This window comes from Chiloscyllium punctatum, chromosome 33 (genome assembly GCF_047496795.1).
Source record: "Chiloscyllium punctatum isolate Juve2018m chromosome 33, sChiPun1.3, whole genome shotgun sequence".
NCBI lineage: Eukaryota > Metazoa > Chordata > Chondrichthyes > Orectolobiformes > Hemiscylliidae > Chiloscyllium > Chiloscyllium punctatum.
Window position 1 is genome coordinate 5,845,365 of NC_092771.1, and position 27,487 is coordinate 5,872,851.

Sequence of the window (27,487 nt, forward strand, 5' to 3'; positions counted from 1 at the left end):
TGTACTGAGGCACACTCAGAACGAAACATCATTTAAACTAATATGTTGGAGGCCAGCTGTTTTGGTTTTCCAATTGGTAAATTCCTACAATTTAGATATTCCAGTGAGTTTTTCATTGATAGTCACAGGTGAGGTGCCGGAAGACTAGAAGTTGGCTAACAAGGTGCCACTGTTTAAGATAGGTGGTAAGAAAAAGCTAGGAAACTACAGACTGGTGAGCCTGATAGCAGTGGTGGGCATGTTGTTGGAGTGACAGGATTTACATGTATTTGGAAAGTCAAAGACCGATTAAGAATAGACAATATGGCTTTGTGTGTGGGAAATCATGCTCTCTAACTTGATTGAGTTTTCTAAAGTAACGAAGCGGGTAGATGAGGGCAGAGTAGTGGATGTGATCTATACGGACTTAAGTGAAGTGTTTCACAAGGTTCTTCACGATAGCCTGGTTAGCAAGGTTTGATCACATGGAATACAGGGAGAACTAGCCATTTGGATACAACTGGCTCAAAGGTAGAAGACAGAGGGTGGTGATGGAGAAGGGTTGCCTTTTAGACTGGAGGCCTGTGACCAGTGCCACAAGGATCGATCCTGGGTCCACTGCTTTTCGTCATTTATATAATTGATTTGGATGTGAACATAGAAAGTACAGTTAGTAAGTTTGCAGATGACACCAAAATTGGAGGTGTAGTAGACAGCGAAGGATGTTACCTCAGGTTACAATGGGATCTTGATCAGATGGGCCAATGGGCTGAGGAGTGGCAGATGGAGTTTAATTTAGATAAATGTGAGCTGCTGCATTTTGGGAAAGCAAATCAGAGCAGGACTTGTACACTTAATGGTAAGGTTCTGGATTAGTGGTGCTGGAAGAGCACAGCAGTTCAGGCAGCATCCAAGTAGCTTCGAAATCGACGTTTCGGGCAAAAGCCCTTCATCAGGAACTTAATGGTAAGGTCCTAGCGAGTGTGGCTGAACAAAGAGACCTTGGAGTGCAGGATCATAGCTTCTTGGAAGTGGAGTCACAGATAGATAGCAAAGTGAAGGCAGCATTTAGTATTTTTTTATTGGTCAGAGTTTTGAGTGCAGGAGTTGGGAGGTCATGTTGCGGCTGTACAGGACATTGGTTAGGTCACTGTTGGAATATTGTGTGCAATTCTGGTCTCCTCTTATCGGAAGGAGGTTGTGAAACTTGAAATGGTTCAGGAAAGGTTTAAAAGGATGTTGCCAGGTTTGGAGGATTTGAATTACAGGGAGAGGCTGAATAGGCTGGGGCTGTTTTGCCTGGAAAGTCGGAGGCTGAGGGGTGACCTTAGAGAGATTTATAAAATCATGAGAGGCAAGGATAGGGTAAATAGACAAAGTCTTTTCCCTGGGGTCGGGGAGTCTAGAACTAGAGGGCACAGGTTTAGGGCGAGAGGGAAAAAATTTAAAAAGAGGACTTAAGGGACAACATTTTCATTGTTTCATGCAGAGGGTGGTGTGTAAGGCACGAGCTGCCGGAGGAAGTGATGGAGACAAAAAACCTCAGGAATCCCACCTGTGCCTGCCTCTTTGTCAGCTATATCAAACAGTGCCTCGTCAGTACTTACACAAGCACTCTGCCTCAACTCTTCCACCGTTACATTGGTGATTGCATCGGTGCAGCATCCTGCACCCAGGCTGAACTGGAGCAGTTCATAAACTTCGCTCACAACTTCTACCCCATCCTCAAATTCACTTGGTCCATTTCGGACACCTCCCTTCCATTTCTTGACCTCTCTATTTCCAGCTCTGGTGACAGACTCCAGATGGATATTTATTGTAATCCCACAGACTCCCACCCAACCCCATCCCGGTCTCCCAATTCCTCCATCACATCTGCTCAAAGAGATATCCCACTCCCAAGCATCCCAGATGTCTACCTATTTTGAACAACGCACTTTCCCCACCTCTGTCATCCACAACAACCCTCCACTGCACCACCTCCATTCCCTTTCCACTGCTCTAAACTTCCCCCCCAGCCCCTCAAACGCAATGAAGACAGCATTCCCCTTTTCCTCACCTATCAGTCTCCGGATCCAACACATTATCCTTAAACAGCTCCGCCAACTCAAATTCCACCCCTCCGAGAACATCTTCCCCTCCCCACCCTGTGCAAGGACAGTTTCCCTTGCTAATCCTTGGTTCGTGCCGCTCTCACTACCAACCCGCTGAACTCCCAGGTATCTTCCCTGCAAACAGAAAAGATGCAAAACCTGCTGGTACACCCCCCACCCCCATCCAGGGCCGCAAACAGTCCTTCCAGGTGAGAGAGGTTCACCTGCCTCTCCTCCAACCTACTTTACTGTATCAGGTGCTCTTGGTGTGGCCTCTACATCAGGGAAACCAAAACGTAAACATAAGGAATATTTTGCCGAGCATCTCAGTTGACCTGTCCTCGCAGTCACCGCCCATCATAATTCCCCTTTCCACTCCCTTTCTGACAATGACCATCCTTGGCCTCCTCCATTGCCACAACAAATCAGACTACAAACTGGAGGACCAACACCTCATCTTCCGCCTGGGTGGCCTGCAGCCCAGAGGACTCAACATTAATTAACTCCAATTTCAAATAACTTCCCTTCCCATCACCCGACTCCCTTCCCAGCCGTTCCCCATTCCATTCCTCTTATTGACCCTTCCTCTTCCAGGAACCAACTGGATTTATTCCTCCCATCGACCGACCAGGTCGTACCTTCTGTCTGTGTTCATCTAGCCCCACCTCATCACCCTGCCCACCCACCCACTTTATCTGCGGCTCCTCTTACACCCACCCCCAGTCCTGATGAAGGGTTACATCTGAAATGTTGAGTTCTTCATCTCCTGATGCTGCCTGGCTTGCAAAGGAAGTGATGGAGCTGGATAGGTATAGAATAGGAAGGGTTTGGAGAGATATGGGCCAAGTGCTGGCAAATGGGACTAGATTAGTTTAGGATATCTGGTTGGCATGGATAAGTTGGACCAAAGGGTCTGTTTCCATGCTGCACATCTCTATGACGGGAGGTGCATAGACTCAACACCCCATCCCTTGATTTATTCCTGACCCACAATGCGTCAGGGCATACAGTCCATGTCTACTCCATTACCTTGTTGTAGTCCTCCTCTGTAAACATCTGATCCTTCTGCATGATTTCATGAAGCCTTGCTTTGACACGATGCTGACAGCTGCTGAGGGAATTGCTGTTACTGTCCAGTAGACCATTCATGTTGGCACTTTTCACCATCTGCACAAGAATTGGAGTTAGCTCACCCTCCAGTGCGAGAAGCCCCTGCAACCAAGCACACACACAGACGATTGATTAATTGATGTGGAGGGCCGTACTAGGAATAGTAACATTTCTTCACTCCATCAGTTCAACTGATGGTACTAAACAATCCCCTTTTTCTGGATTACAGGCATAAATCCCAAATGCATCAGTCTGATACCTCCCATAGTTCACATAAGCATGGACAGGGTGCATCATCATCTTGCTAACAACACCAATTTAATTTTGATATGTTTCCACTGGCCATTTCAAATTTTGTTACAGTGACCCACCAGAAGCTGTCTAACCTGTTTGATGTTTATTTATTTAAACCAGTAGATAGCGTTTTGATTGTTCATATTTTACTGAAAATTATTGCAAATTGGGTTTCAGGATGCCCACAAAGCCAGCCTTCTATTCATTTACCTTGGCAAAAGCTGCTGCAGTCATCTGCACTCTGCCTTCATCAGATGCGTAGATCTTCAGATCATGCCTGTAGGTGCTGTGTAGACGAAGTAAGCCACAACCAGGAAAGCCAGCATAATCCCCTGGCGGCAAAGAGACCACTTCACTCAGCATTTAAAACTATATAATTGATTAGTTGGAACATCTGAACAGGAGAAGATCCATTCATACCCTCATGGCCTGCTCTGCTATCCAGGGGACACCAAGTTAAGGTGAATGACAAAAGAACCACTAGCAAGAAAGAAGGCCTTTTCACTCAGCAATACATAATCTGCTGCGGACAGAATCAATCACAGTTTTCAAGAAGGATTTGGATGAGAACCCAAACACAGAAAAAAAAAATTCTAGGACTACAGGGAAGTGGCGAGGTTGGGAAAAAATGTTAGAAATAGCTGAGTTGCTCTTGCAGAGAGCTGGTATAGACCAAAAGTGATTTTTAATCCTAGAATCATGTTGTGAATCTGTGATACAGCCCTTCACAGGTCAATTTATGGGTAAGAAGAGAGACAGAAATTTCCTCTGGTCTTGAACTGTCATTGTCCTAGATTTTATACAATTTGTTTTCTGTTGCAGGTAACATACAGTGCTTTGGTTACAAACTATTTAATTCAAGGACTTCAATCAGGCGATTATATTAATAGGGGATGAGCTATCCTGGCATGACAGCTCAATGCCAAGAAATGCCCTTGAAATGACCCTTAGGGGCAGTAGGTCTTCATATTTCACAGGTTTGGTCTTATTTCCCAGCTCAATTAGAAACAATGCTCAATGAACTCAGTTCATTCAGTGATACAAGCTGTTGTCTTTTATTTTTTCTTCTAACTATCCTTTGTCTCCTTTTTATTGCCACTTGAAGGTTGGCATGAGGCTTTCTTGTAAGAGACAAAGGCGAATTCCCCCATCTGCATCATCAGTATTGGGATCATAAGAATTGTAACAGCTTCTACCAAGAGCCAGATCATCACTGAGGCAGCTGCTCAGATTGGAAATCAAAGCCAGAGAAGATTCTGATTCTTAATATGTTGTTGCAGAGAAATTAAAGGGATCAAATCCATGGGAAAAGGGGATAGGGACCAACAGCACATTATATTGGAAGCCGCAGAACCAATTCCACCATGCATCCAGTATCTAGTTCTGGGTTGGAAAATGAACCCAGTCTAAACTGTGTTAGAAAGCTTTCTAAGCTAAATTTGGGGCACTTTCTAAATTCTGGAAATAGTCCTGGGCACTTGGCAGATAGTCAGTCTGCAGTACAGTGGGTAGACAAGGAGATACTGGCTTTGAAGGCAGCCAGTCAGTATCAAAACCTGCTGAGACTTTTCAATGATAGGGCCAACAGTGATAGTTCTTGCCAACCTTGTCTCTACAGTATAACACCATATTAAAAAAAAAACCTGTTATGGTCAACAGAGTGCAAAAACCCCAAACTATTTACTACGATGCTTAAAAGCTCAACACTGTACACTGTCGAGTTGAAGAAGTGTTATTAAAGTATTGGCTCTGTGAAATAAAGATGATTCTGTAGTTTGCAGAAACAGCACAAACCAAACTGATCAATAGTTCCAAAGGCAATGAGCCAGAACTGCTAAATACATATAATGGGGAAAATAAACAAAGCAATCGAGGGAGACCATTATTGTATATAGCTAGAATATGTGGGAGTCATCCCACTATTATATCATTAACCTTACTAATAATGTCTTAAAGGGACCGCATCCTTGGAGAATACTTCTAATAATAATCTGGAGGCACATAATCAGGCTATGGAAAAGGTTATACTGAAGGAAGATTACAAGCAAATCAATAATGCTTCCATCTTAATCTTTAATGATGGATCTCTTGTGGGATTTCTTAGTATAAATTGGATGATGTACTATCTTGCAGGCACATTAGTATTTTCCAATGTAATTCACAGCGTCCTTTTTATTAAGTTGCAGTGACATCCCTTTAACACCATAAATTCCAAAGGGGAGCTGGACAGTTAATGGGAAAACCTGCAAACAATGGAAAGTATTTAGTAGAATGCAAGACTAGCACATACCCTTAAAAGGTAAAAACTTCACTTGTGTAGTTAAGCAACCATAATCAACAAATGAGGTAAGAGAGACGGTACCAAGCTAAAATAAAAGGTTTATGTAAATATAAGGATAAAAGGGAACCAATGAAGAGGAGCTATAAAAAGTAGCAAAGGGATACAGCAAGTGTTCGGAGATATCAAAGTCAACAGAAGGATCTTTATGGATATATTCAATGAAATAAGTGGTAAGGTGCAAAGTAGGACCATTAAAAACAGATGCAGGCAACACTGGTCAATGGATGATTTGAGGAAGAGGATGATTAATTAAGTATGAACATATCAGACTTATGGCTCAAGAATGGGCCATTTAGCCCAACCAGTCCATTTGAGTCTCCTCTCATTAATATTTACCATGTGTTCCCTGCACCCCAAATACCTGTTTAGGTTATCCTTAAATGCATCTATATTATTTGCTTCAGCCACTTTCTGTGGTAGTCATAGAGACATACATGCAGAAAAGGCCATCAGGTCTGCACTGACAATAACTGGTGAGGTCCACATTCTTATCATTCTTGGCTGAACAAGTTTTACAGAACTGAAATAACACTGGCGCAAGGAAACCGAGATGAATTTGAGGAGAAGTACTTGGTGGATTTAATACATGTTTTAAAAAAAATGTTCCTTCATTTCCCTGCAATGATGTGCCAGTAGATGAATACATGACCGAATCAAAGTGAACAGAATTTAAGAATTTAAATTCCAGATCATTGGTACTATTAGAATAATGGTAGGTTCATTCATTTTGTGAATCACTCTGATTAGTCTATTGCACATCCGTTTTAACTGTTAGATAATGTACAGATTAAATCAGTCCCAGGGCTGGACATGCAAACAGGATGAATATAGTGTTAATTCATCACACACTGTGAGACAGGAAACACTCAATCAATCCCTTACCACAGTCAATGGGTGATTCACAGCTCAAACCTGTGTTGCTATCCTCTAAATTCATTTAAAGGCAGGAGGGAAAGACAAATGAATTAATATTATTTAACCCTCATTCCCAAAGAAATTCTAAATGAACAGTAACTTGAATACATGCCATACCCTAACATATAAAAAACTGCCAGGACATTAAAGTTGCACACTGTCGAGTTCAAATTGGACAGGGAGAAAGACAATTGTGCGGAGTTTTAGCTGAAACCATCAACTTTAGTGATGAATACTTGAAGATAAGGAATCCCTTGTTCTCAGGCAACTGACTGTGTGGAGTTTGTACATTCTCCCAGTGTCTGCGTGGGTTTCCTCCGGGTGCTCCGGTTTCCTCCCACAGTCCAAAGATGTGCAGGTCAGGTGAATTGACCATGCTAAATTGCCCGTAGTGTCAGGTAAAGGGATAAATGTAGGGGAATGGGTGGGTTACACTTCGGCGGGTCGGTGTGGACTTGTTGGGCCGAAGGGCCAGTTTCCACACTGTGAGTAAACTAAACTAATCAAACAACTTTGTCAGGCAGGAGACACAGCCTCAGCAAAAGGAACTGAGCCTGAAATGATGGCTGCAAATGAAATTGAGCACCATTATACATAAAAAGTAACCCAGTTACAAGCATCTAAATGAGGAAAAGGGAAATAACTGTAAGACATCATACATCCCAAGGTCGTGGTATAGAGATGGGAGGATACATTCACTGGTTGACATTTGCTGATTGCAATACAGCAAGCAGAGCAGGAACAAAACAAGTAAATTTTATTTATATTTAGGCTGTATTTCAAAGTGGTATTTAAGTCATAATACAACAAACTAAAAATCAGATTGTTACCACTTCATTGCTTTCCATTTCCCTCCTGCAGGAAACTACTTGCACTGGGCTGCAAATTCATGTTATTTGATGCTGATTAACGCACCCAGAAGCCAGACTTTATGTAAGGTTTTCAAATGGAGAAGGCAAAACAACTGACCCTAACTGTAACATTCCAGCAGAGGTTTCTGAAGAGCATCCAAGCCACAAGTATCTTTGTGGATTTATTTCCTCCCTTGCCTAGGGCCATCAAGGCAAATTGCTGTGCACCTTGCTGCCACACTTAAATTTCCCTATACTGTAATGAACAATCTTTGTGTTACAAATTACAAAGTACCAAAAAGAATTGGAAATATAACAGTTCCTGGCATCATCTACACTTAACAGGAGACAAGATTACTTTTTGAGTAGCTGTGTGCTTTAAGATTAAACTGCTTCCTAAGATGCTATGTTTATGTTTCTAGCTTTTATGTCAAAGCTGAAAATTTTAAAAATAGGTATTGTAAAGTCATTGATTTCTGCCTGGAATGAAAAGTGAATTATTGTTGCTGGCCCCAAAGTGCTCCGCCACTGACACCTCAGTCACCTACCCTGACTTATTTCCCAAGAGTAGGTCAGGTTTTGCACCTTCTCTAGTAGGTACATCCACATACTGAATCAGAAAATGTTCTTGTACACTTAACAAATTCCTCTCCATCTAAACTCTTAACACTATGGCAGTCCCAATCTACTTTTGGAAAGTTAAAATCCCCTACCATAACCACCCTACTATTCTTACAGATAACTGAGACTGCCTTACAAATCTGTTTCTCAATTTCCCTCTGACTATTAGGGGGTCTATAATACAATCCCAATAAGGTGATAATTCCTTTCTTATTTCTCAGTTCCACCCAACTAACTTCCCTGGGTGTATTTCTGGGAATATCCTCCCTCAATACAGCTCTAATGTTGTCCCTTATCAAAAACATCACTGTTCCTCCTCTCTTGCCTCCCTTTCTGTCCTTCCTGTAGCATTTGTATCCAGCAACATTAATCTGCCAGGATTGTATTTATAAACCCCCTAATAGTCAGCGGGAAATTGAGAAACAAATTCGTAAGGAGATCTCAGTTATCTGTAAGAATAATAGGATGATTATGGTAGAGGTTTTTAACTTTCCAAACATAGACTGGGACTGCCACAGTGTTGAGTCTAGATGGAGAGGATTTTGTTAAGTGTGTACAAGAAAATTTTCTGATTCAGTATGTGAATGGACCGACTACAGAAGGTGCAAAACCTGACCTACTCTTGAGAAATAAGTCAGGGCAGGTGACTGAGGTGTCAGTAGGGGAGCACTCTGGGACCAGCGACCATAATTCTATTAGTTTTAAAATAGCAAGGGAAAAGGATAGACCAGATCTAAAAGCTGAAGTTCTAAATTGGAGAAAGGCCATTTTGACGGTATTATGCAAAAACTTTCAAAAGCTGACTGGGGGCAGATGTTCGCAGGGAAAGGGACAGCTAAAAAATGGGAAGCCTTCAGAAATGAGATAACAAGAATGCAGAGAAAGTATATTCCTGTCAGGGTGAAAGGAAAGGCTGGTAGGTATTGGGAATGCTGGATGACTAAAGAAATTGAGGGTTTTGTTGAGAAAAAGAAGGGAGCATATGTCAGGTATAGACAGGTTAGACTGAGTGAATCCTTAGAAGAGTATAAAGGCAGTAGGAGTATACTTAAGAGGGAAATCAGGAGAGCAAACAGGGGACATGAGATAGCTTTGGCAAATAGAGTTAAGGAGAATCCAAAGGGTTTTTACAAATACACTAAGGACAAAAGGGTAACTAGGGAGCGAATAGGGCCCCTCAAAGCCTCCAACACACCCCATCCACCTGGACACCCCATGCTGGCCTCTTACCCACCCTCAATCTCTTCATAGCCAACTGCCGCCGCGACATTAACCGCCTCAACTTCTACACGCTTCTCACCCACTCCAACCTCTCACCCTCGGAACGTGCAGCCCTCCGCTCCCTCCGTTCCAACCCAACCTCACTATCAAACCAGCAGACAAGGGAGGCGCGGTAATAGTTTGGCGCACCGACCTTTACACCGCTAAGGCTAAACGCCAGCTCGCGGACACCTCCTCCTACTGCCCCCTTGACCATGACCCCACCTCCCACCACCAAACCATCATCTCCCAGACCATCCATAACCTCATCACCTCAGGGGATCTCCCATCCACCGCCTCCAACCTCATAGTCCCACAACCCCGCACCACCCGTTTCTACCTCCTGCCCAAAATCCACAAACCTGATTGCCCCGGCCGACCCTTTGTCTCAGCCTGCTCTTGCCCCACCGAACTCCTCTCTGCATACCTCGACACGGTCCTGTCCCCCTTAGTCCAAGAACTTCCCACCTACGTTTGGGACACCACCCACGCCCTCCACCTCCTCCATGATTTTCGCTTCACCGGTCTCCAACGCCTTATCTTCAGCATGGACATCCAGTCCCTGTACACCTCCATCCCCCATCACGAAGGCCTCAAAGCCCTCCACTTCTTCCTTTCCTGCCGTACCAACCAGTACCCTTCCACTGACACCCTCCTTCGACTGACTGAACTGGTCCTCACTCTGAACAACTTCTCTTTCCAATCCTCCCACTTCCTCCAAACCAAAGGAGTAGCCATGGGCACCCGCATGGGCCCCAGCTGTGCCTGCCTCTTCGTAGGATATGTGGAACAGTCCATCTTCCGCAGCTACCATGCCATCACCCCCCACCTTTTCCTCCGCTACATCGATGACAGTATCGGTGCTGCCTCGTGCTCCCACGAGGAGGTTGAACAGTTTATCCACTTTACCAACACTTTCCACCCCGACCTCAAATTCACCTGGACCGTCTCAGACTCCTCCCTCCCCTTCCTAGACCTTTCCATTTCTATCTCTGGCGACCGAATCAACACGGACATTTACTATAAACTGACCGACTCCCACAGCTACCTAGACTACACCTCCTCCCACCCTGCCCCCTGTAAAAACGCCATCCCGTATTCCCAATTCTTTCGTCTCCACCGCATCTGCTCCCAGGAGGACCAGTTCCAAAACTGTACAACCCAGATGGCCTCCTTCTTCAAGGACCGCAATTTCCCCCTCGGACGTGGTCAACGATGCCCTCCACCGCATCTCTTCCACTTCCTGCTTCTCCGCCCTTGAGCCCCGCCCCTCCAACCGCCACCAGGACAGAACCCCACTGGTCCTCACCTACCACCCCACCAACCTCCATGTCCAGCGTATCATCCGCCGTCATTTCCGCCACCTCCAACAGACCCCACCACCAGGGATGTACTTCCCTTCCCTCCCCTATCAGCGTTCCAAAAAGACCACTCCCTCCGTGACTCCCTCGTCAGGTCCACACCCCCCACCAACCCAACCTCCACTCTCGGCACCTTCTCCTGCAACCGCAAGAAATGCAAAACTTGCGCCCACACCTCCCCCCTTACTTCCCTCCAAGGCCTCAAGGGACATTTCCATATCTGCCACAAATTCACCTGCACCTCTACACACATCATCTATTGCATCCGCTGCACCCGATGTGGCCTCCTCTATATTGGGGAGACAGGCCGCCTACTTGCGGAACATTTCAGAGAACACCTCTGGGACACCCGGACCAACCAACCCAACCACCCACTTCAACACTTCAACTCCCCCTCCCACTCCACAAAGGACATGCAGGTCCTTGGACTCCTCCATCGCCAGACCATAGCAACACGACGGCTGGAGGAAGAGCGCCTCATCTTCCACCTAGGAACCTTCCAACCACAAGGGATGAACTCCGATTTCTCCAGTTTCCTCATTTCCCCTCCCCCCACCTTGTCTCAGTCAAATCCCTCGAACTCAGCACCGCCTTCCTAACCTGCAATCTTATTCCTGACCTCTCCGCTCCCACCCCACTCCGGCCTATCACCCTCACCTTGACCTCCTTCCAACTATCACATTTCCAATGCCCCTCCCCCAAGTCCCTCCTCCCTACCTTTTATCTTAGCCTGCTGGACACACTTTCCTCATTCCTGAAGAAGGGCTTATGTCCGAAACGTCGATTCTCCTGTTCCTTGAATGCTGCCTGACCTGCTGCACTTTTCCAGCAACACATTTTCACCCCTCAAAGATCAGCAAGGCGGCCTTTGTGTAGAGCCGCAGGAGGTGGGGGAGATACTAAACGAGTATTTTGCAACAGGGTTTACTGTGGGAAAGGACATGAAAGATATAGAATGTAGGGAAATAGATGGGGACACCTTGAAAAACGTCAATATTACAGAGAAGGAAGTGCTGGATGTCTTGAAATGCATAAAAAGTGGATAAATCCCCAGGACCTGATCAGGTGTAGCCTAGAACTCTGAGGGAAGATCGGGAAGTGACTGCTGGGCCTCTTACGGAGATATTTGTATCATCGATAGTCACAGGTGAGGTGCCAGAAGACTAGACATTGGCTAACGTGGTGCCATTGCTGAAGAAAGGTGGTAAGGACAAGCCAGGGAACTATAGACCAGTAAGCCTGACATCTGTGGTGGGCATGTTGTTGGAGGGAATCCTGAAGGACAGGGTGTACATGTTTTGGAAAGACAAAGACTGATTAAGGATAGGCAACATGGCTTTGTGCATGGGAAATCATGTCTCACAAACTTGATTGAGTTTTTTTTTGAAGAAGTAACAAAGAGGATTGATGTGGGCAGAGCAGTAGATGTGATCTATATGGACTTCAGTAAGGCGCTCGACAAGGGTCCCCATGGGAGACTGGTTAGCAAGGTTAGATCTCATGGAATACAGGGAGAACTAGCCATTTGGATACAGAACTGGCTCAAAGGTAGAATACAGAGGGTGGTGGTGGAGGAGGGTTGTTTTTCAGACTGGAGGCCTGTGACAAGTGGAGTGCCACAAGGATCAGTGCTAGGCCCTCTACTTTTCATCATTTCTATAAATGATTTGGCTGTGAGCATAAGATGTATAGTTAGTACTTTTGCAGATGACACCAAAATTAGAGGTGTAGTGGATTGCAAAGAAGGTTACCTCAGATTACAACAGGATCTTGACCAGATGGGCCAATGGGCTGAAAAGTGGCAGATGGAGTTTAATTCAGATAACTGTGAGGTGCTGCATTTTGGGAAAGCAAATCTTAGCAGGACTTATACACTTAATGGTGAGGTCCTAGGGATTGTTGCTGAACAAAGAAGCTTGGAATGCAGGCTCATAGCTCCTTGAAAGTGGAGTTGCAGGTAGATAAGATAGTGAAGGTGGCGTTTGGTATGCTTTCCTTTATTGGTCAGAGTACTGAGTACAGGAGTTGGGAGATCATGCTGTGACTGTACAGGACATTGGTTAGGCCACTGATGGAACATTGCATGCAATTCTGGTCTCTTTCATATCAGAAAGATGTTGTGAAACTTGAAAGGGTTGAGAAAAGATTCACAAGGATGTTATCAGGGTTGGAGGATTTGAGCTATAGGGAGAGGTTGAATCAGCTGGGGCTGTTTTCCCTAGTACGTCGGAGGCTGAAGGGTGACCTTATAGAGGTGTATAAAATCATGAGGGGCATGGATTGTCTACTTATTCTAAGTCTTTTCCCTGGGATGGGGGAGTCCAGAAGTAGAGGGCATAGGTTTTGGGTCAGAGGGGAAAGATATAAGAGTGACCTAAGGGGCAACTTTTTTATGCAGAGGGTGGTACGTGTATGGAATGAGCTGCCAGAGGAAATGGTGGAGGCTGGTACAATTGCAACATTTAAAAGGCATCTGGATGGGTATATGAACAAGAAGGGTTTGGTGGGATATGGGCCGGGTGCTGGCAGGGGGTACTAGATTGGGTTTGGATATCTGGTCGGCATGGACCAGTTGGAGTGAAGGGTCTGCTTCCATGCTGTACATCTCTATGATTTTATAATGAATTTTATTCAAGTAATCAAGGTACGGTGATTCTAATCCAGCTAGCAACAGTGGAAAAAGGGTCAAAGACTAAAATAATCCACAGTCTGAATCACAGATGAATCCCATCCTAGTAAAGCTGCATTCGTAAAACATTAATAACCCCACAAAATTCGCCTAGAAATACAATCATGCTGTTATTTTAGGATGACTCAAATCTTCCAAGATACAACCTGTGGCGACAAGACCACAGAATTAAAGGATTTTTGCAATCAGAAGCTAATTTTCTTGGCCTCCTATCAAGTAAAGCACAGCATCAGAAATATTCCAGTGTGCATTCCTTCACCTGCTTTGTTCACTATGGTGGTCCGCCCCAGAGGATTTCTATAAATTCTCCCCATGGGCATGTGAATCAGATGAGTCCAACTCTCACTATGTCATTGCTTTTTCAGCAATGTTTCTGACTGTTCAGACCCTGACCAGAAACTACATTCACCAATTACTCTTGGGATATCACTTTGTTTTAACTCTTGCATATTTTTGGTTACTTCAAGTGCCTTCTCATTGAAATTCAGGGAATAAAGTCATACTCTTTATAAACAACAAACTGTGGCTATCACCCTGTGAGAATTAAAATACAAAACACTTTGCAAGTGGAACTAGGAATTTTTTAAATTAAACACAAGAAGTTCTCTTACTCTTTTCCCCTTAAACCTTCTGATAGAGGAATCACATATTTCCATGACTTCTGGGTAATCCTCACAAAGTGAAACAATTCAACATTCTGATAACAACAAAATCACAAGATGTGAGAAACGACAGGGAAAGTTTCCTGTACATAGGCTACACGTCTAGGGGAAAGCAAATCTCTGTAAGAGTTCTACTTTGGTGATCATCATGTTTTCCCACTCCATGAAAGGTTTGTGCTTGTAAAATAATTTTCATTATACAGACAACAAAATTGAAAGAAACAATTCAAATGATATCTTAATGATTTGCAGCTAGAAAGAGAGATAAGCGTCAAAGCTTTTAATGTTGTGCATTAACTGTATATGTACTGAAGATCCCAGTACCTTGCCTACGTCTCAGGTTACTGACGCTGAAAAGTCTCGGTTTTCTGGAAAAGTGTATGTACCCATGAGACAAACAACTCCAAAAACAGCCAACTGCAAACCTCCAGGCACAAACTTCAAACAGACAATCAGCAAAGGTAAACACAAGGAAAATGGAAATAAGGACAAGAGCACTGCGGTTTCAAGGTATCATGTGATTCTAGGACCACAGGTTGGACATCTCTTCTCCAATGAGAGTTCCAGCGTCAATAAACCAGATTGCAGATGAATTAAATCACCTAATATATATCACAGAAACAGTGTTGTACCATGCAGTTTCATTGATACTTGGATGGTTTATCAGCCACAAAATCCAACCAGACAGCAAACTCTGGAGATTAATTTTGCAGAATAAAACTGGTTCTGCTTTAATGCGGCAGTTCCGTTCCCATACAATCCCATGTTAGAAGAAAATCGCATAATACTGACTATTTAAACTAACAGGGCCAAAACTGCATCATAATCAATATATGCTTCAAAAGTTTGCACTTTAGGAACAATGTCCCAATTCGTCAATCGTGTTAAAGTGAATTTGCATTAACGAAACACGTGTTATACACCTGTATAACATGGAACAGATGTTGCTGCATTTCCTGTATTAGGGAATTAGTGGGGTCTTGATTGTATCCCAGGGTTGTGTGTATATCTGTATTCTGCTAGATTGAAATTGTTGCTCTCATAAGGCCTGCTCTCTAATCGAGTACCACCAATGATACTCAATGGAAAGTTTTATTCATGAGGTTTTAAAACTTTCTGCAAATACTCCTGTGAATCCTGGCACTAAATGATTTCAAAGCAAATGGCTACAATTCAAATGGAGTCAACATTATTACCATTCACAGAAATACCAATCTTTAAATGCCAAACTCTCAGATTACAGAAACAATACAAATTTCATGTCCTGACACCTTGGGAACCAGAGATCTTTGTCTCAAAGCAACTGAGCCTCTTTGTGAGAAACACAGCAAGATCAGGAAACAAAAAAAGCCTCTCTTAAATTGCACAATTCTTTTAAAAAAGTTTACTTTCCAAATGTACTGCTACTTTAAAAGGCACCTACCTTGGCCTCCAGGGTACATGCATCTAAATGCTCGCCCAAGCTCCTCTGCTTGTACTCTGCCTGCTGGAGTCAATTCCCCTCCCCATTTCAATACCAGAAGTAGTGATGGATCATTCCTCCTGGAATCTGCAAACAAATGAGCCACGGCCATTAACCCTTTCAATATTATTTAATTTTCAAATGCACTGCAATATTAAAATGACTCAGTTGCTTAAAAAAGCACTATGCAAATCAGTCATTAGGTACAATTGGTCTCAGTATTCTTGGGCTGGAAGAGAAGAAAAATCATTCGGAATTCTTGCTCCAAATCAGGGTCTGGTAACCTAAGCTGCTGGAAATTGCAATGATGTAGATTATAGCCATGGAGAGGATTGACTTAGCTATGCTATACTAAGTTGCACGGGGTCAACAGTTTGCCAAGTCCTATTATTTTTCGGTGGTGTTTGAAGAATGGCCCCTTGAGTAAGAAACAATAGGTCAGTTATCACCACTCCAATCCAAGTTAAAAGATCAATAGCTTATGTTTAGACCAGTGGCAGAGAAACACAATTTAGGCTGACACTCCCAGTACGTTTCTCAGCCAATTCTGCATGCTGGAGGTGCTGTTTCTCCACTAAAACTAAAAACAAAATCACTCTCTCAAGTAAATGCACCCAACTCTAAATCCCATACCTTCCTCTTCACTGGAAGTTTTGGGTTGTCCATGAGGCAAGTATGTCATCTGAACCTTCCTGTTGATTCCAGAAAAATGACCATACCTGGAAAATACAATAATGCATTGAAATAATGAAAATAAAGCTCATTAATGATGGAATTCAAATTTAAAAGTAAAAAGAAACCACAGAATGCTGGAGAAACTCAGTAAATCTGGCAGCATCTATGGAGAGGGTAACACCAGACTTAATGTTTCAAAACTGATAGAATTCTGAAGAGGAGTCATACTGGACTTGAAACGTTAACTCTCTCTGTCTCCACAGATATTGCTAAACCTGCTGAGTTTCTCCATCAGTTTCTGTGTTTATTTTAGGTTTCCAGCATCCATAGTATTTGGCTTTTCACATGAAAAATGGCAAGTGTTGAAAAGCGTAGATCAGTCAACGTCTGAGAGAGCAAGATGCAGCAAGGGTGATAACTGAGCCATGAACTTCAGCAGTATTAATGGGTGGTATTTGTGCAGGAGGAGGAGGAGGCATGTGTCTTTCTTCAGATCTCAGTAAACATCAGGAAACTTGTTCTGACCAAAACTAGCTAAAAGAGCTCGAAGTATTTAAAAAAAAACACAGGAACATGAAAAACATAAACATGGTTAAAGGTAAAGTTGCCATAGTCCCAGGGAACCATGAGATTGTTTTTCACGGGAGAGGGAGACGACTGATTTTTGTTTAACCAAAGGATCAGCAAGGACTAGGCAGGGGCTGAGGTTGAGAAGGTAGGGATCTTCATGGTGACCTCAGGTGATGTGGGAACATCCGGATTACAATTACTTCCCCCTCAGAGCACTTACATTTCCAGCACAGTCTTTAACTGCTCTAGCTTGGATTTCTTCTCCTCTATTTCACAGTCATTATGCTGGCCCAATTCTGCTAGAAGCTCACGGGTGATGTCTAGAACTTCCTGAGAATAAAATGCAATAACTACAATTAGATCCAAGAATTCAAAAAAAACCCAAACACACCTCCAATGAGAGCAGCCTGTTGGCCCCATTATGAGAGCATACAGTACTTGGCCCAACACAGCTTCTCATGCCATTGAATGAAAGCGAATGAGTTTTAATAGATGTATACAATGTTATAATAGGTTCTGGTAAAGTAGATAAAAGGAACCCTGTTCTCATTAGCTGAAGTCAGGTAAAGATAAAGAGACCCAAGTCCCAGCAGACCATAGAACTGCTCGCTCATCAGAGAGAAAGAGAGAGAGAGACATAACTGGTAGTGATGAAGTAACCACATGGAGGCTAATATCCTGTTACGAAGTCACGCTTTATTTACACGTGCAAAGTCCTTGATATTGGTCAGGCTTCCTGAGCCAACTCTCATGAACACAACCTCTGACACTCCTGATTATATCTGTCAGTCAGGGCTCCCTGTTTGGACCAGGTTAACTGCCCCAATCAGGGAACTCTCATTCTGTGAGGTCTGCCTGGCTGACCTCATGACAAATCACTACAGGTGGTTTAACCAGAAAGTCACCACATTTCAGGCGAGTGCAAGGTTGAGAAGACACGACCTCCACAGTAACCTCAGCCGGCTGTGCTCTACGTTCCAAACCAGCTGTCCAGCCAACTGAGCTAAACAGCACCCTAGCTGACACAAAGACGAGGAGGCAGAGATATAAGGCAAGAGATGCTGGGGCATATGTGAGGAAGATAATTTTTCACAAAGGATGATAATGATTGGCAACTCATTACTAACAAGAGTAGTGTAAGAGAAGTGGATTAATGATTTCAAAAAGAAACTGGATTGCACCTTGAGTGGATTAAACATTCAGTGCTGCAGGGTTTGAGTCAAGGAACAAAACTGACTCCATTGCCCTACAACAAGCCAGCATGGATCTGTTCTGTCCTTTAATGATTATGCAATAGGTTAAAAGCACACTTCGCCATGAGAAAAAATTTGCAAACCAAAATCTAACAAATTACTTTATTGACTGTCAATGGATGGATAAGCTGAAGCATGAAGTGGGCGGCCTTGTATTCAAATACAAGAAAGTGAGGACTGCAGATGCTGGAGATCAGAGCTGAAAAATGTGTTGCTTGAGAAGTGCAGCAGGTCAGGCAGCATCCAAGGAGCAGGAGAATCGACGTTTCGGGCAGGAGCCCTTCCTCAGGAAGAAGGGCTCATGTCCGAAACGTCGATTCTCCTGCTCCTTGGATGCAGCCTGACCTGCTGCACTTCTCAAGCAACACATTTTTCAGCTCTTGTATTCAAATAGCCTTACCAGAGCTTTCTACATCTGGCCTGAGCATAGACTTTCTGCAGAATCCTGCGCTGCACACTCCATTCCTGAGAGCTACTGGCACTTGCAGTGGCTGCACCCCCCAAAAGAAACATTTGAAACTCACTGAACTACAGAATTATCTCATACCTGAAGCTGCTTTGGTTTCTTTAACTTTAGTTTGCCAGTCTTGTATCCTTCATACTTCTCAAACAAGTCAAAGAATCTGCAATGAGAAATGTTGGCATATTGAAAACAAAGGCGAAAGATGGTCAAATATGAATTTACACCTTGCAAATATTTAGGTGAATTATCAGAATTTAAACTTATCGAAGCTACCTAATTTTGAATTTTCTCCCTATACCAAAGGAACTGGATGAAAGTTATTAAAATATTTCTTAAGATGGCTAAATGCTTACAAATAAACATGACAAATCAAAACAGCCGTCTGTTAGTGCAGAACATGAGTAACACATTCTGTTGAAGTTTTTTATCTTGACATATTGCAATGATATATGACAACTGATTGCCAGGCTTTGTCCGTATCTCAAACCCAGCTGGCTAATTCCAATTCTTTAACAGAATAGGGGAGATTTGCTGATGCACTTCTGAGGGCAACGTCCTGGCAAATCAGTCAACTTGCTCAGTTTGAAATTTAAACAAAGCCTGGCAGTTGACTGTCAGTCAGCTTTAATGCATACATTCTCCATGGGAATACCCCTACCAGAGTCCAAATGACAACCAATCAGCACTCTCTTTCCGTGCAGTAAATGTGGTTTTCTCCTTAATTAGGTACATTTTTTCAAAATGTCCTAGTGAAACAAGTGTTTGATTTATCTGTATTCTAAAATGATTGATTTTAGAGTTTGATTTTGAGCTAGTGGCTTATTGGCTTTAACCTGTGTTTCTGAAGTAGTTCAATGACTAAGTTAATTACTTCTGTAGCCATGGTGATTTCTTGTAAAAACAGAAGAAAGAGTTCCAGGAGAGTAGTAGGGTTTTGTTTTCATTGTGTTATGGACTAGACCAAACCCCCTTCAAATATATCAAGGAGATAATCCAGACCCTAATTTGTATTAGCGAGTTTTGAGAAGGTTTGTAGTTCAGGTTGAAGTTCTGGATGTAGGTTTGTTCGCTAAGCTGGAAGGTTCAACCTTCCAGCTCATAGTATGTCACAATTGGAAGAGTTTATATGAGCAAAGTAAATAATTGTGTATCAAATTTTCAGATTAAAAAGGTCATAGAGGAATTTTTTTCCCCCCTTTGATTAGGAGAAACACCTATAGCTTGTAAAAGGATTTGCAGTTTCAGTTTGGAACTTTGCAGAAATCTTGGCAAAAGCTGGACTTGCCCCGTAATCCACAGGAGGGAGCTACACCAGATTTTAGATTATAATAAAGGCTTTAGTCTTGGGTATAACAATATATGGGCTTAGATACACTTTCATTTTGCACATTCGTAGACAGAAAACTTTAAGCCATTTATCTTCTAGTTTTATGTTATTTTGTAACATTTTATCAGATAGTTAAAAATAAAATACTGTTTGGGTAATAATGACTTAAGTGCCTGGAGTGGCCAATACTCTCGACTCTGAGCCTGAAGGTTATAGGTTCAACCCATACTTCAGAGACTTTAACAGAAGTCCAGACAGACACCACAGTCTAATAGTGAGGGAGAGTCACATAGTCGTAAATGTCCTTAGGATGAGCCATTAAGCTAAGGTCTCGGCTGCCCCGAAGGCAAATAGAAAAAGTCCCAAGGCACTATTTCAAAGAAAAAGATGGAAGATTGCCCCAGAAACCTGACTTATATATATTCCTCAATCAACATCACTTTGGGGGGCACAGTGGCTTAATAGCACGGCTGCCTCATAGCACCAGGGTCCCAGGTTCAATTCCAGACTCTGGCGTCTGTCTGCATGGAGTTTGCACATTCTCCTCGCGTTTGCGTGGGTTTCCTCTGGGTGCTCTGGTTTCCTCCCACAGTCCAAAGATATGCAGGTTAGGTGAATTGGCCTTGGTAAATTGTCGGTAGTGTTAGGTGCATTAGTCAGAGGGAAATGGGTCTGGGTGGGTTACTCTTCAGAAGGTCAGTGTGGACTGGTTGGGCCGAAGGGCCTGTTTCCACACTGTAGGGAATCTAATCTAATCTAAACACAGATAACTTAGTAATTATCACATTGCTGTTTTTACAGCTGACTTTGTGAAAATTGGCTGGCATGTTTCTTATATTCTCACACTTCAGGGCTATTTCATTGGCTGTAAAATTATTTGGGTTGAGATGCAGAAAGGTGCCTTAGAAAAACGGATCATTCTTTTACAGTAACAGCAGCACTGGAGAAATTCCCAAAAAGCAGCAAACAATGCTGAGATTTTAAAATTACATTGTCCAAGTATTTGTCTAAATTCAAGAGTCTAAATTCAAGATCCAAACGGTTATGGCTAATTTGTAAACTGTTTGTAGAAAATAATTATGAATGGGTCCTGTTCTGGCCTAATGAAAAACTGACACCACTCAGTTTAGTCACTTTTGGTACATCTCTGTTTGTCTGTTCCAAGTTACAAAGGAATTGCAAAGGGAGTACAAAACTAGATAGGTACAGCCCATCCTTCCAGTGCTTACAATCCACCATTCACAGATTTTTTTTCTCTCCATTGGACGATGCAGAAGCCATCCCAGGCTCTGTTATTCAATGTCTGAAGTACATGTTGAACAAGAAAAAGTACAAAGACAAATGCAATCTAACTGGAGTACAGACTGATATAGCCATACAGTATGGAAACTGACCCTTCAGTCCAACTAGTCCACTCCAACCATGTTCCCAAACTAAACTAATCCCACCTGCTTGTGTTTGGCCCATATCCCTCCAAACCTTTCTTACTGATGTATTTATCCAAATGTCTTTTAACCATTGTAACTTTACCTGCACCCACCACTTTCTCTGGCAGTTCATTCCACACACTAACCACTCTCAGTGTAAAATTACTGCCCCTAATATCCTTTTTAAAACTTTCTCCTCCAAGCTTAAAAATATGCCCCTTAGTTTTGAACTCACCCACCCTCGGGAAAAGACCATTGTCATTCACCTTACTTATGCCCCTCCTGATTTTATAAAACTCAATAAACTCACCCCTCAATCTCCTAAGCTCCCGTAAAAAAAATGTCTCAGCCTTTTCTATCTATTTTCATATCTCAAACCCTCCATTCCTGCCAACATCCTGGTAAATCTTTTCTGAATCCTCTCCAGTTTAATAATATCCTTCCTATAACAAGGCAACCAGAATAGCACACAGTATTCCAGAAGAGGCCTTACCAACATCCCGTACAATCTCAACATGGCGTGCCAATTCCTATACTCAAAGGACTGAGCAATGAAGGCAAGCGTGCTAAACGCCTTCTTGGGCAGCGCAGTGACTCAGCGGTTAGCACTGTTGCCTCACAGCGCCAGGGACCTGGGTTCAAGTCCAGTGTCGGTGACTGTCTGCGTGGAGTCTGCACATTCTCCGTTATGGTCTTAACCACTCTGACTACGTGACACAAACTTTAAAGAAATATATACCTGAAGCCCTCAGTCTCTGTTCTACAACACTACCCAGGGCCTTACCATTAATTGTATTAGTCCTGCCCTTGTTTATCAACATGCTATACCTCATATTTATCTACCTGCTCTTCAGTCCATTGACTCAATCGAACAAGATCTCTTTGTAATCTTAGCTTCAACAACAGCCTCTCATTCATACTCCACTGGTTTAGCAACATGCCTCAGCTTGCTTTGTTGTGCTACTCCAAGACGAGTGATTACAGGTAATGACACTCCCAAATTACTTGCATCCTCCCCCCCTAGGTAGTTCACCACTTCTTTCTTACTTTCATCTTATGCGAAAAAGCAAAACATTTACCTTATTTGTAGTGATCTATGAACCTTGCTTGCTAACTAAATCCTGCATCCCAGGAATTAATCAAGTGAAACTTCTCTGGACTGTTCTAATGCAAATAAGGAGATCACCAATCCTCCGGGTATGGTCTCACCAAATTCCCATACAGATGCAGTAAGATTTTCCTATTCTTACACTCTAGCCCCTTTGCAATAAATACCAACATTCCATTTGCCTTCTCAAAATTATTCTCAAAATGTAATGCTTTGTATTCATGTCTGACATAATGCAGATCCATACACCACCAATTTGCATACGGCATGGGGAGCTCATGGCTCCCAAATAAGATAAATATCAGTCACAGACTGACCTGGCACCTTTTCAGATCTTGCTCAACACCACACTAGGCTCTGGCCAAAACAAACTGCCAGAGCACTCCTTTCCTTCTCTACCTCAGAATTTCCATTGAAACAGTGTACTGTATTTCTATTCTTCCTGCCAAAATGGATAAGTTCATATTTTCCCATCATATTCCAGCTCCTAAATTTTTGTCCCATCATTTCACCAATCTATACCCCAATGCAAACTCTCTACTTCCTCTTTAAACTTACTTACCTACCTATCTTGGTGTTACTTGCAAACTTAGCTTCAGTCTACATAGTATCGTAACCACCACATTACTACACCCTAAACAATCCCTTTTTATTTTGATGGGATATTCACTGGGCCAGCAGGAAAACTATCCAAGTAAAAGTAAAAATACAGCAAATGCTGGGATATGAAATAATAACAAAGTGACGGAGAAACACAGCAAGTTGGGCACGATCTGAACAATTCCAGAGATAGAGTCTCAAATGTTGAAAATTCTCTCTCCACAGATGCTGCCAAACCTGTTGAGTTATCCATTTTGGCAGGAAGAATAGAAATATAGTACACTATTTCAATGGAAATTCTGAGGTAGAGTTGGGCCAGGTCTGAAAAGGTGCCAGATCAGTCTGTGGCTGATATTTATCTTATCTTCTGTGGCTGATATTTATCTTATCTGGGAGCCATGAGCTACCCATGCTGCCATGAGCTGCCAGCAGAAGTGGTTGAGGCAAGTACACTAACAACATTTAAAATCCTGGCAGCTTAATGTTGCAGGATACAAATGCTACAGGAAGTAACCTGAGTGGCAACTTTTTTTTTTAAAAACAGAGGGTGGTACACATATGGAATAAGCTGCCAGCGGAAGTGGTTGAGGCAAGTACACTAACAACATTTAAACGGCATTTGGACAAATATATGGACAGGAAAGGATTAGACAGACATAGGTCAAGTGCAGGGAAGTAGGGTTGGCATGGATGGACATTTTAGTCAGCATGAACCAGTGGGACCAAAGGGCTGTCTCCGTGATGTAGGACTCTATGACTCTAAGCCATCCTACTATTGCCTTTTGTGGCACAATGGCAAGTTTTGTTTGAGAACACTCCTGTAGAATACCATTTTACTCAGTTAAAAGCACAGTGTAAATTGCTTTCTGATGGGAAAAGTGCATTTCACGTGTAAGGTCACAGGGTGTTTCATTGCAAACAAAAACACTGTCAGCTTCTCATTTGGTAGCAAAAAGTATTTCCACGATCACTTCATGGTACTATCTGTCATTACAGAAAGCTCCAACTTAAATTATTTAATTGAAAGGAGAAAGCTATTTCCACGGTGGCTCAATGCCTCACAGCACCAGGGACTGGGGTTCAATTCCCACCTCGGGCAACTGTCTGTGTGGAGTTTGCACATTCTCCCAGTGTTGGTGTGGGTTTCCTCCGGGTGTTCTGGTTTCCTCCCACAGTCCAAAGATGTGAAGGTTAGGTGAATTGGCCATGCTAAGTTGCCTGTAGTGTTAGGTGGATTAGTCAGGGGTAAATGTTGGGGAATGGGTCTGGGTGGGTTGCTCTTCGGAGGGTCGGTGTAGACTTGTTGGGCCGAAGGGCCTGATTCCATACTGTAGGGACTCGAATCAAATAGAATCAAATCTAAATAACAAATGGTTTGTGTGTGTTGGGTGAAAGTAGCAGTTGACAGCAGCTGAGGCTCTGGTCAGGTTAAATTGCCTGTATACACAATGAGTCACAGTGTTATCAAAGTTTCAAAGGTCACTGGCAATCAATCAGGCAGAAAAGACTGAACATTATGCCCCACAGACATGCTCAGGAATCACAGTGTATGCAACAGTTATAACCTTGCCACACTCAAGATTAACTGCAGAATCTGACATTCTGTCATACCAACTCTGTGCTGACAAGCCAGCATAAACATTGACATTGATTCACAACATGCTTGAAATGTGGGCAAATCAGCAGCTAGTGCATCTGATTCCAGACAAGATTCAACCACATTAGTGTAAAGATAATGTGTGATGTTTAGACACACAACAGCCAAAACCAAATTTAATGGTACTATTAACTTACTGAACACCATACAGTGTCTGCAATATTAACTGCTGACATAGAGCAGTAAACTGTTTGCAGGAAGCTGAGAATAAATGAAGATCAAACTTACATTTATATAACACTTCTCACAATTAGGTGTTCAAAGACTCTTTACAGCCAATGAGATACTTTTTAAAGTAATGAAGAGTTGTGATGTAAGAAGCACAACATTCAATTTGCAGAGTGATTAGTCCCACAAGCAATGACTAGATATGCCCGGGTAAACTGCTGAAGTGCTGTCAGTCGAGGGCAAACATTGGTCAGGATATACAGGAATTTGCTTCCCAACTATTGCAGGGGAACTTTTACTACCACCCCAGAATATAAACGGGGCCTCAATTTAATGTCTTGTGAAAAATGTTGCTTCTGACAGTGCAATGCTCCTAAAGCAAAACAGCGCAGACACACTTCCAGTGTAAGACCATAGCAACAGGAGTAGGCAGTTTGGTGCCTTGAATCTGCTTCGTCATTCAGTAGGATCATTGCTGATCTAACACTCATTAGGTGAATTGGCCATGCTAAATTGCCTATAGTGTTAGGTGGATTAATCAGGGGTAAATGTAGGGGAATGGGTCTGGGTGGGTTGCTCTTCGGAGGGTCGGTGTGGACTTGTTGGGCCTTTCCCCATAGGCCTTGAATCGCTAACTGATCAATAATCTGTCCGTGTGATCCTTAAATAGAAACAAGGACTTGTTCTCACAGCTTCCTGTGGCTAGGAGCTCCAAAGACTCTCAAGCTTTACTGAAGAAACTTCTCCTCATTTCAGTCATAAATTGCTGCTCCTTTCTGATTTTAATATTCATTCTCAGGATGAGGGCATCACAGGCATTCACTGTCCAGCCCTAATTGCCCAGAGGATAGTTAAGAGTCAACCACACTGCGGTGGGTCTGGAGTTACATGTAGGCCAAACCAGGTAAGGGTGGCAGTTTCCTTCCCTAAAGGACATTAGTGAACCAGGTGAGTTTTTCCAATCAACAATGGATTCATTTTCATCATTAGAGTCTTATTTTCAGATCATTATTGAATCCAAATTCCATCTACCATGGCAGGTTTCAAACTTGGGTCCCTAGAACATTACCTGGGTCTCTAAATTAATGGTCCAGCGATTACACCACCAGGCCATCGCCACCTCCTCTTTATTCTGAGACTATGCCCTCTAGCCCTAGACTCTCCTATGACGAGCAACATCCCATCAGCACTTACAATGTCAAGTCCCTTAAGAATCCCATATGTTTTCATGAAATCATCTCTCATTCTGCTCAACTCCAATGCATAGAGTTTAGCAGAATGCAGCCTGTTTAGCCGTTGCTCATGAATCAATCCTTCCAAACCAGGGATTATCCTATTGCACCTTCTGTAAACGGTCTCCAATGAAATAAAAGATTTTCTCAAAGGGGACCAAAACTGTTCAAAGTACTCCAGCTACAGTCTCACTCGTACCTTGTACAGTTGCAGTAATGTGCTCTAAAGTCTTTCGTGAAACTGGAATGCACAACCTTCTTATGTGTATAGAGGAACCCCTGAGCAATGGTTAGAAAATAATGCATTGAAAGTCACTAACTGGGCAGAGATGCGTTGATGACACAATGCACTGAGTGACCTGTTACTTTCCTTCTTCCAAAAAAATGTTAACTTTCACTAACTTTGGATGCATGACTTCCATCTTCATCTTTTGTTTTGGAGTTCGGTCACCATGTCGAATGATTGCAATGACACAGCGCAGTTCCATCCTGTGAAACACAACATAATGAGTTTATTTTAATCAAAAAAAGCACAATTAAAAAGACCCTCACAGAATACAAATTGGAGTCATAGAGATGTACAGCACAGAAACAGACCCTCCGGTCCAAGTTGTTCATGCCGACCAGCTGTCCCAACCCAATCTAGTCCCACCAACTAGCACCTGGCCCATATCCCTCCAAATCCTTCCTATTCCTATACCCATCTATATGCTTTTTAAATGTTGTAATTGTACTAGCCTCCACCACTTCCTCTGACAGCTCACTCCATACACATACCACCCTCTGCATGAAGAAGCTGTTCCTTAGGTCTCTTTTATATCTTTCCTCTCTCACCCTAAACCTATGCCCTCCAGTTCTGGACTCCCTGACCCCAGGGAAAAGACCTTATCTATATATCCTGTCCATGCACCTCATGTTTTTATAAACCTCCATAAGCCTCTGACACTCCAGGGAAAACAGCCCCAGCCTATTCAATCTCTCCCTATAGCTCAAATCCTCCAACCCTGGCAATATCCTTGTTAATCTTTTCTGAACCCTTTCAAGTTTCATAACATCCTTCTGATAGGAAGGAGACCAGAATTGCACACAATGTTCCAAAAATGGCCTAACCAATGTCCTGTACAGCTGCAACATGACCTCCCAACTCCCCTACTCAATACTCTGACTAATAAAAGAAAGCATACCAAATGCCTTCTTCACTATCCTATCTACCTGCAACTCCACTTTCAAGGATTCATCAAATAAATCAGATAACTCTGGTGCAGAAGAGTAATGTCACATATTTAGTCAAAGGTGAGCTCGTTGAGAAGGGATGGTAGTACTTTCTTTCCCCATTTCTTTCCCTATCTTTAGCCTCAAGGAGACCAGA

The 27,487-nt window shown here is 42.9% G+C and overlaps 1 protein-coding gene across 12 annotated transcripts in view; it reads right to left on the reverse strand.

The window, feature by feature from the left end:
• The window catches only part of LOC140458370 (inositol hexakisphosphate and diphosphoinositol-pentakisphosphate kinase 2-like), a 161,649-nt gene that overhangs the window by 84,234 nt on the left and 49,928 nt on the right, over positions 1-27,487 (reverse strand). For 8 of the 12 annotated variants that reach the window (XM_072552815.1, XM_072552814.1, XM_072552809.1 and 5 more), the window contains exons 11-18: positions 26,521-26,607; positions 18,684-18,759; positions 17,104-17,213; positions 16,272-16,357; positions 15,600-15,725; positions 6,700-6,744; positions 3,687-3,808; positions 3,102-3,284 (exon numbers count right to left, since the gene is read on the reverse strand). In XM_072552815.1, the coding sequence (XP_072408916.1) occupies positions 3,102-3,284; positions 3,687-3,808; positions 6,700-6,744; positions 15,600-15,725; positions 16,272-16,357; positions 17,104-17,213; positions 18,684-18,759; positions 26,521-26,607 (835 nt within the window). The remainder of the gene's footprint in view (positions 1-3,101; positions 3,285-3,686; positions 3,809-6,699; positions 6,745-15,599; positions 15,726-16,271; positions 16,358-17,103; positions 17,214-18,683; positions 18,760-26,520; positions 26,608-27,487) is intronic. The other 4 variants (XM_072552816.1, XM_072552813.1, XM_072552811.1 and 1 more) reach the window with 1 other exon arrangement.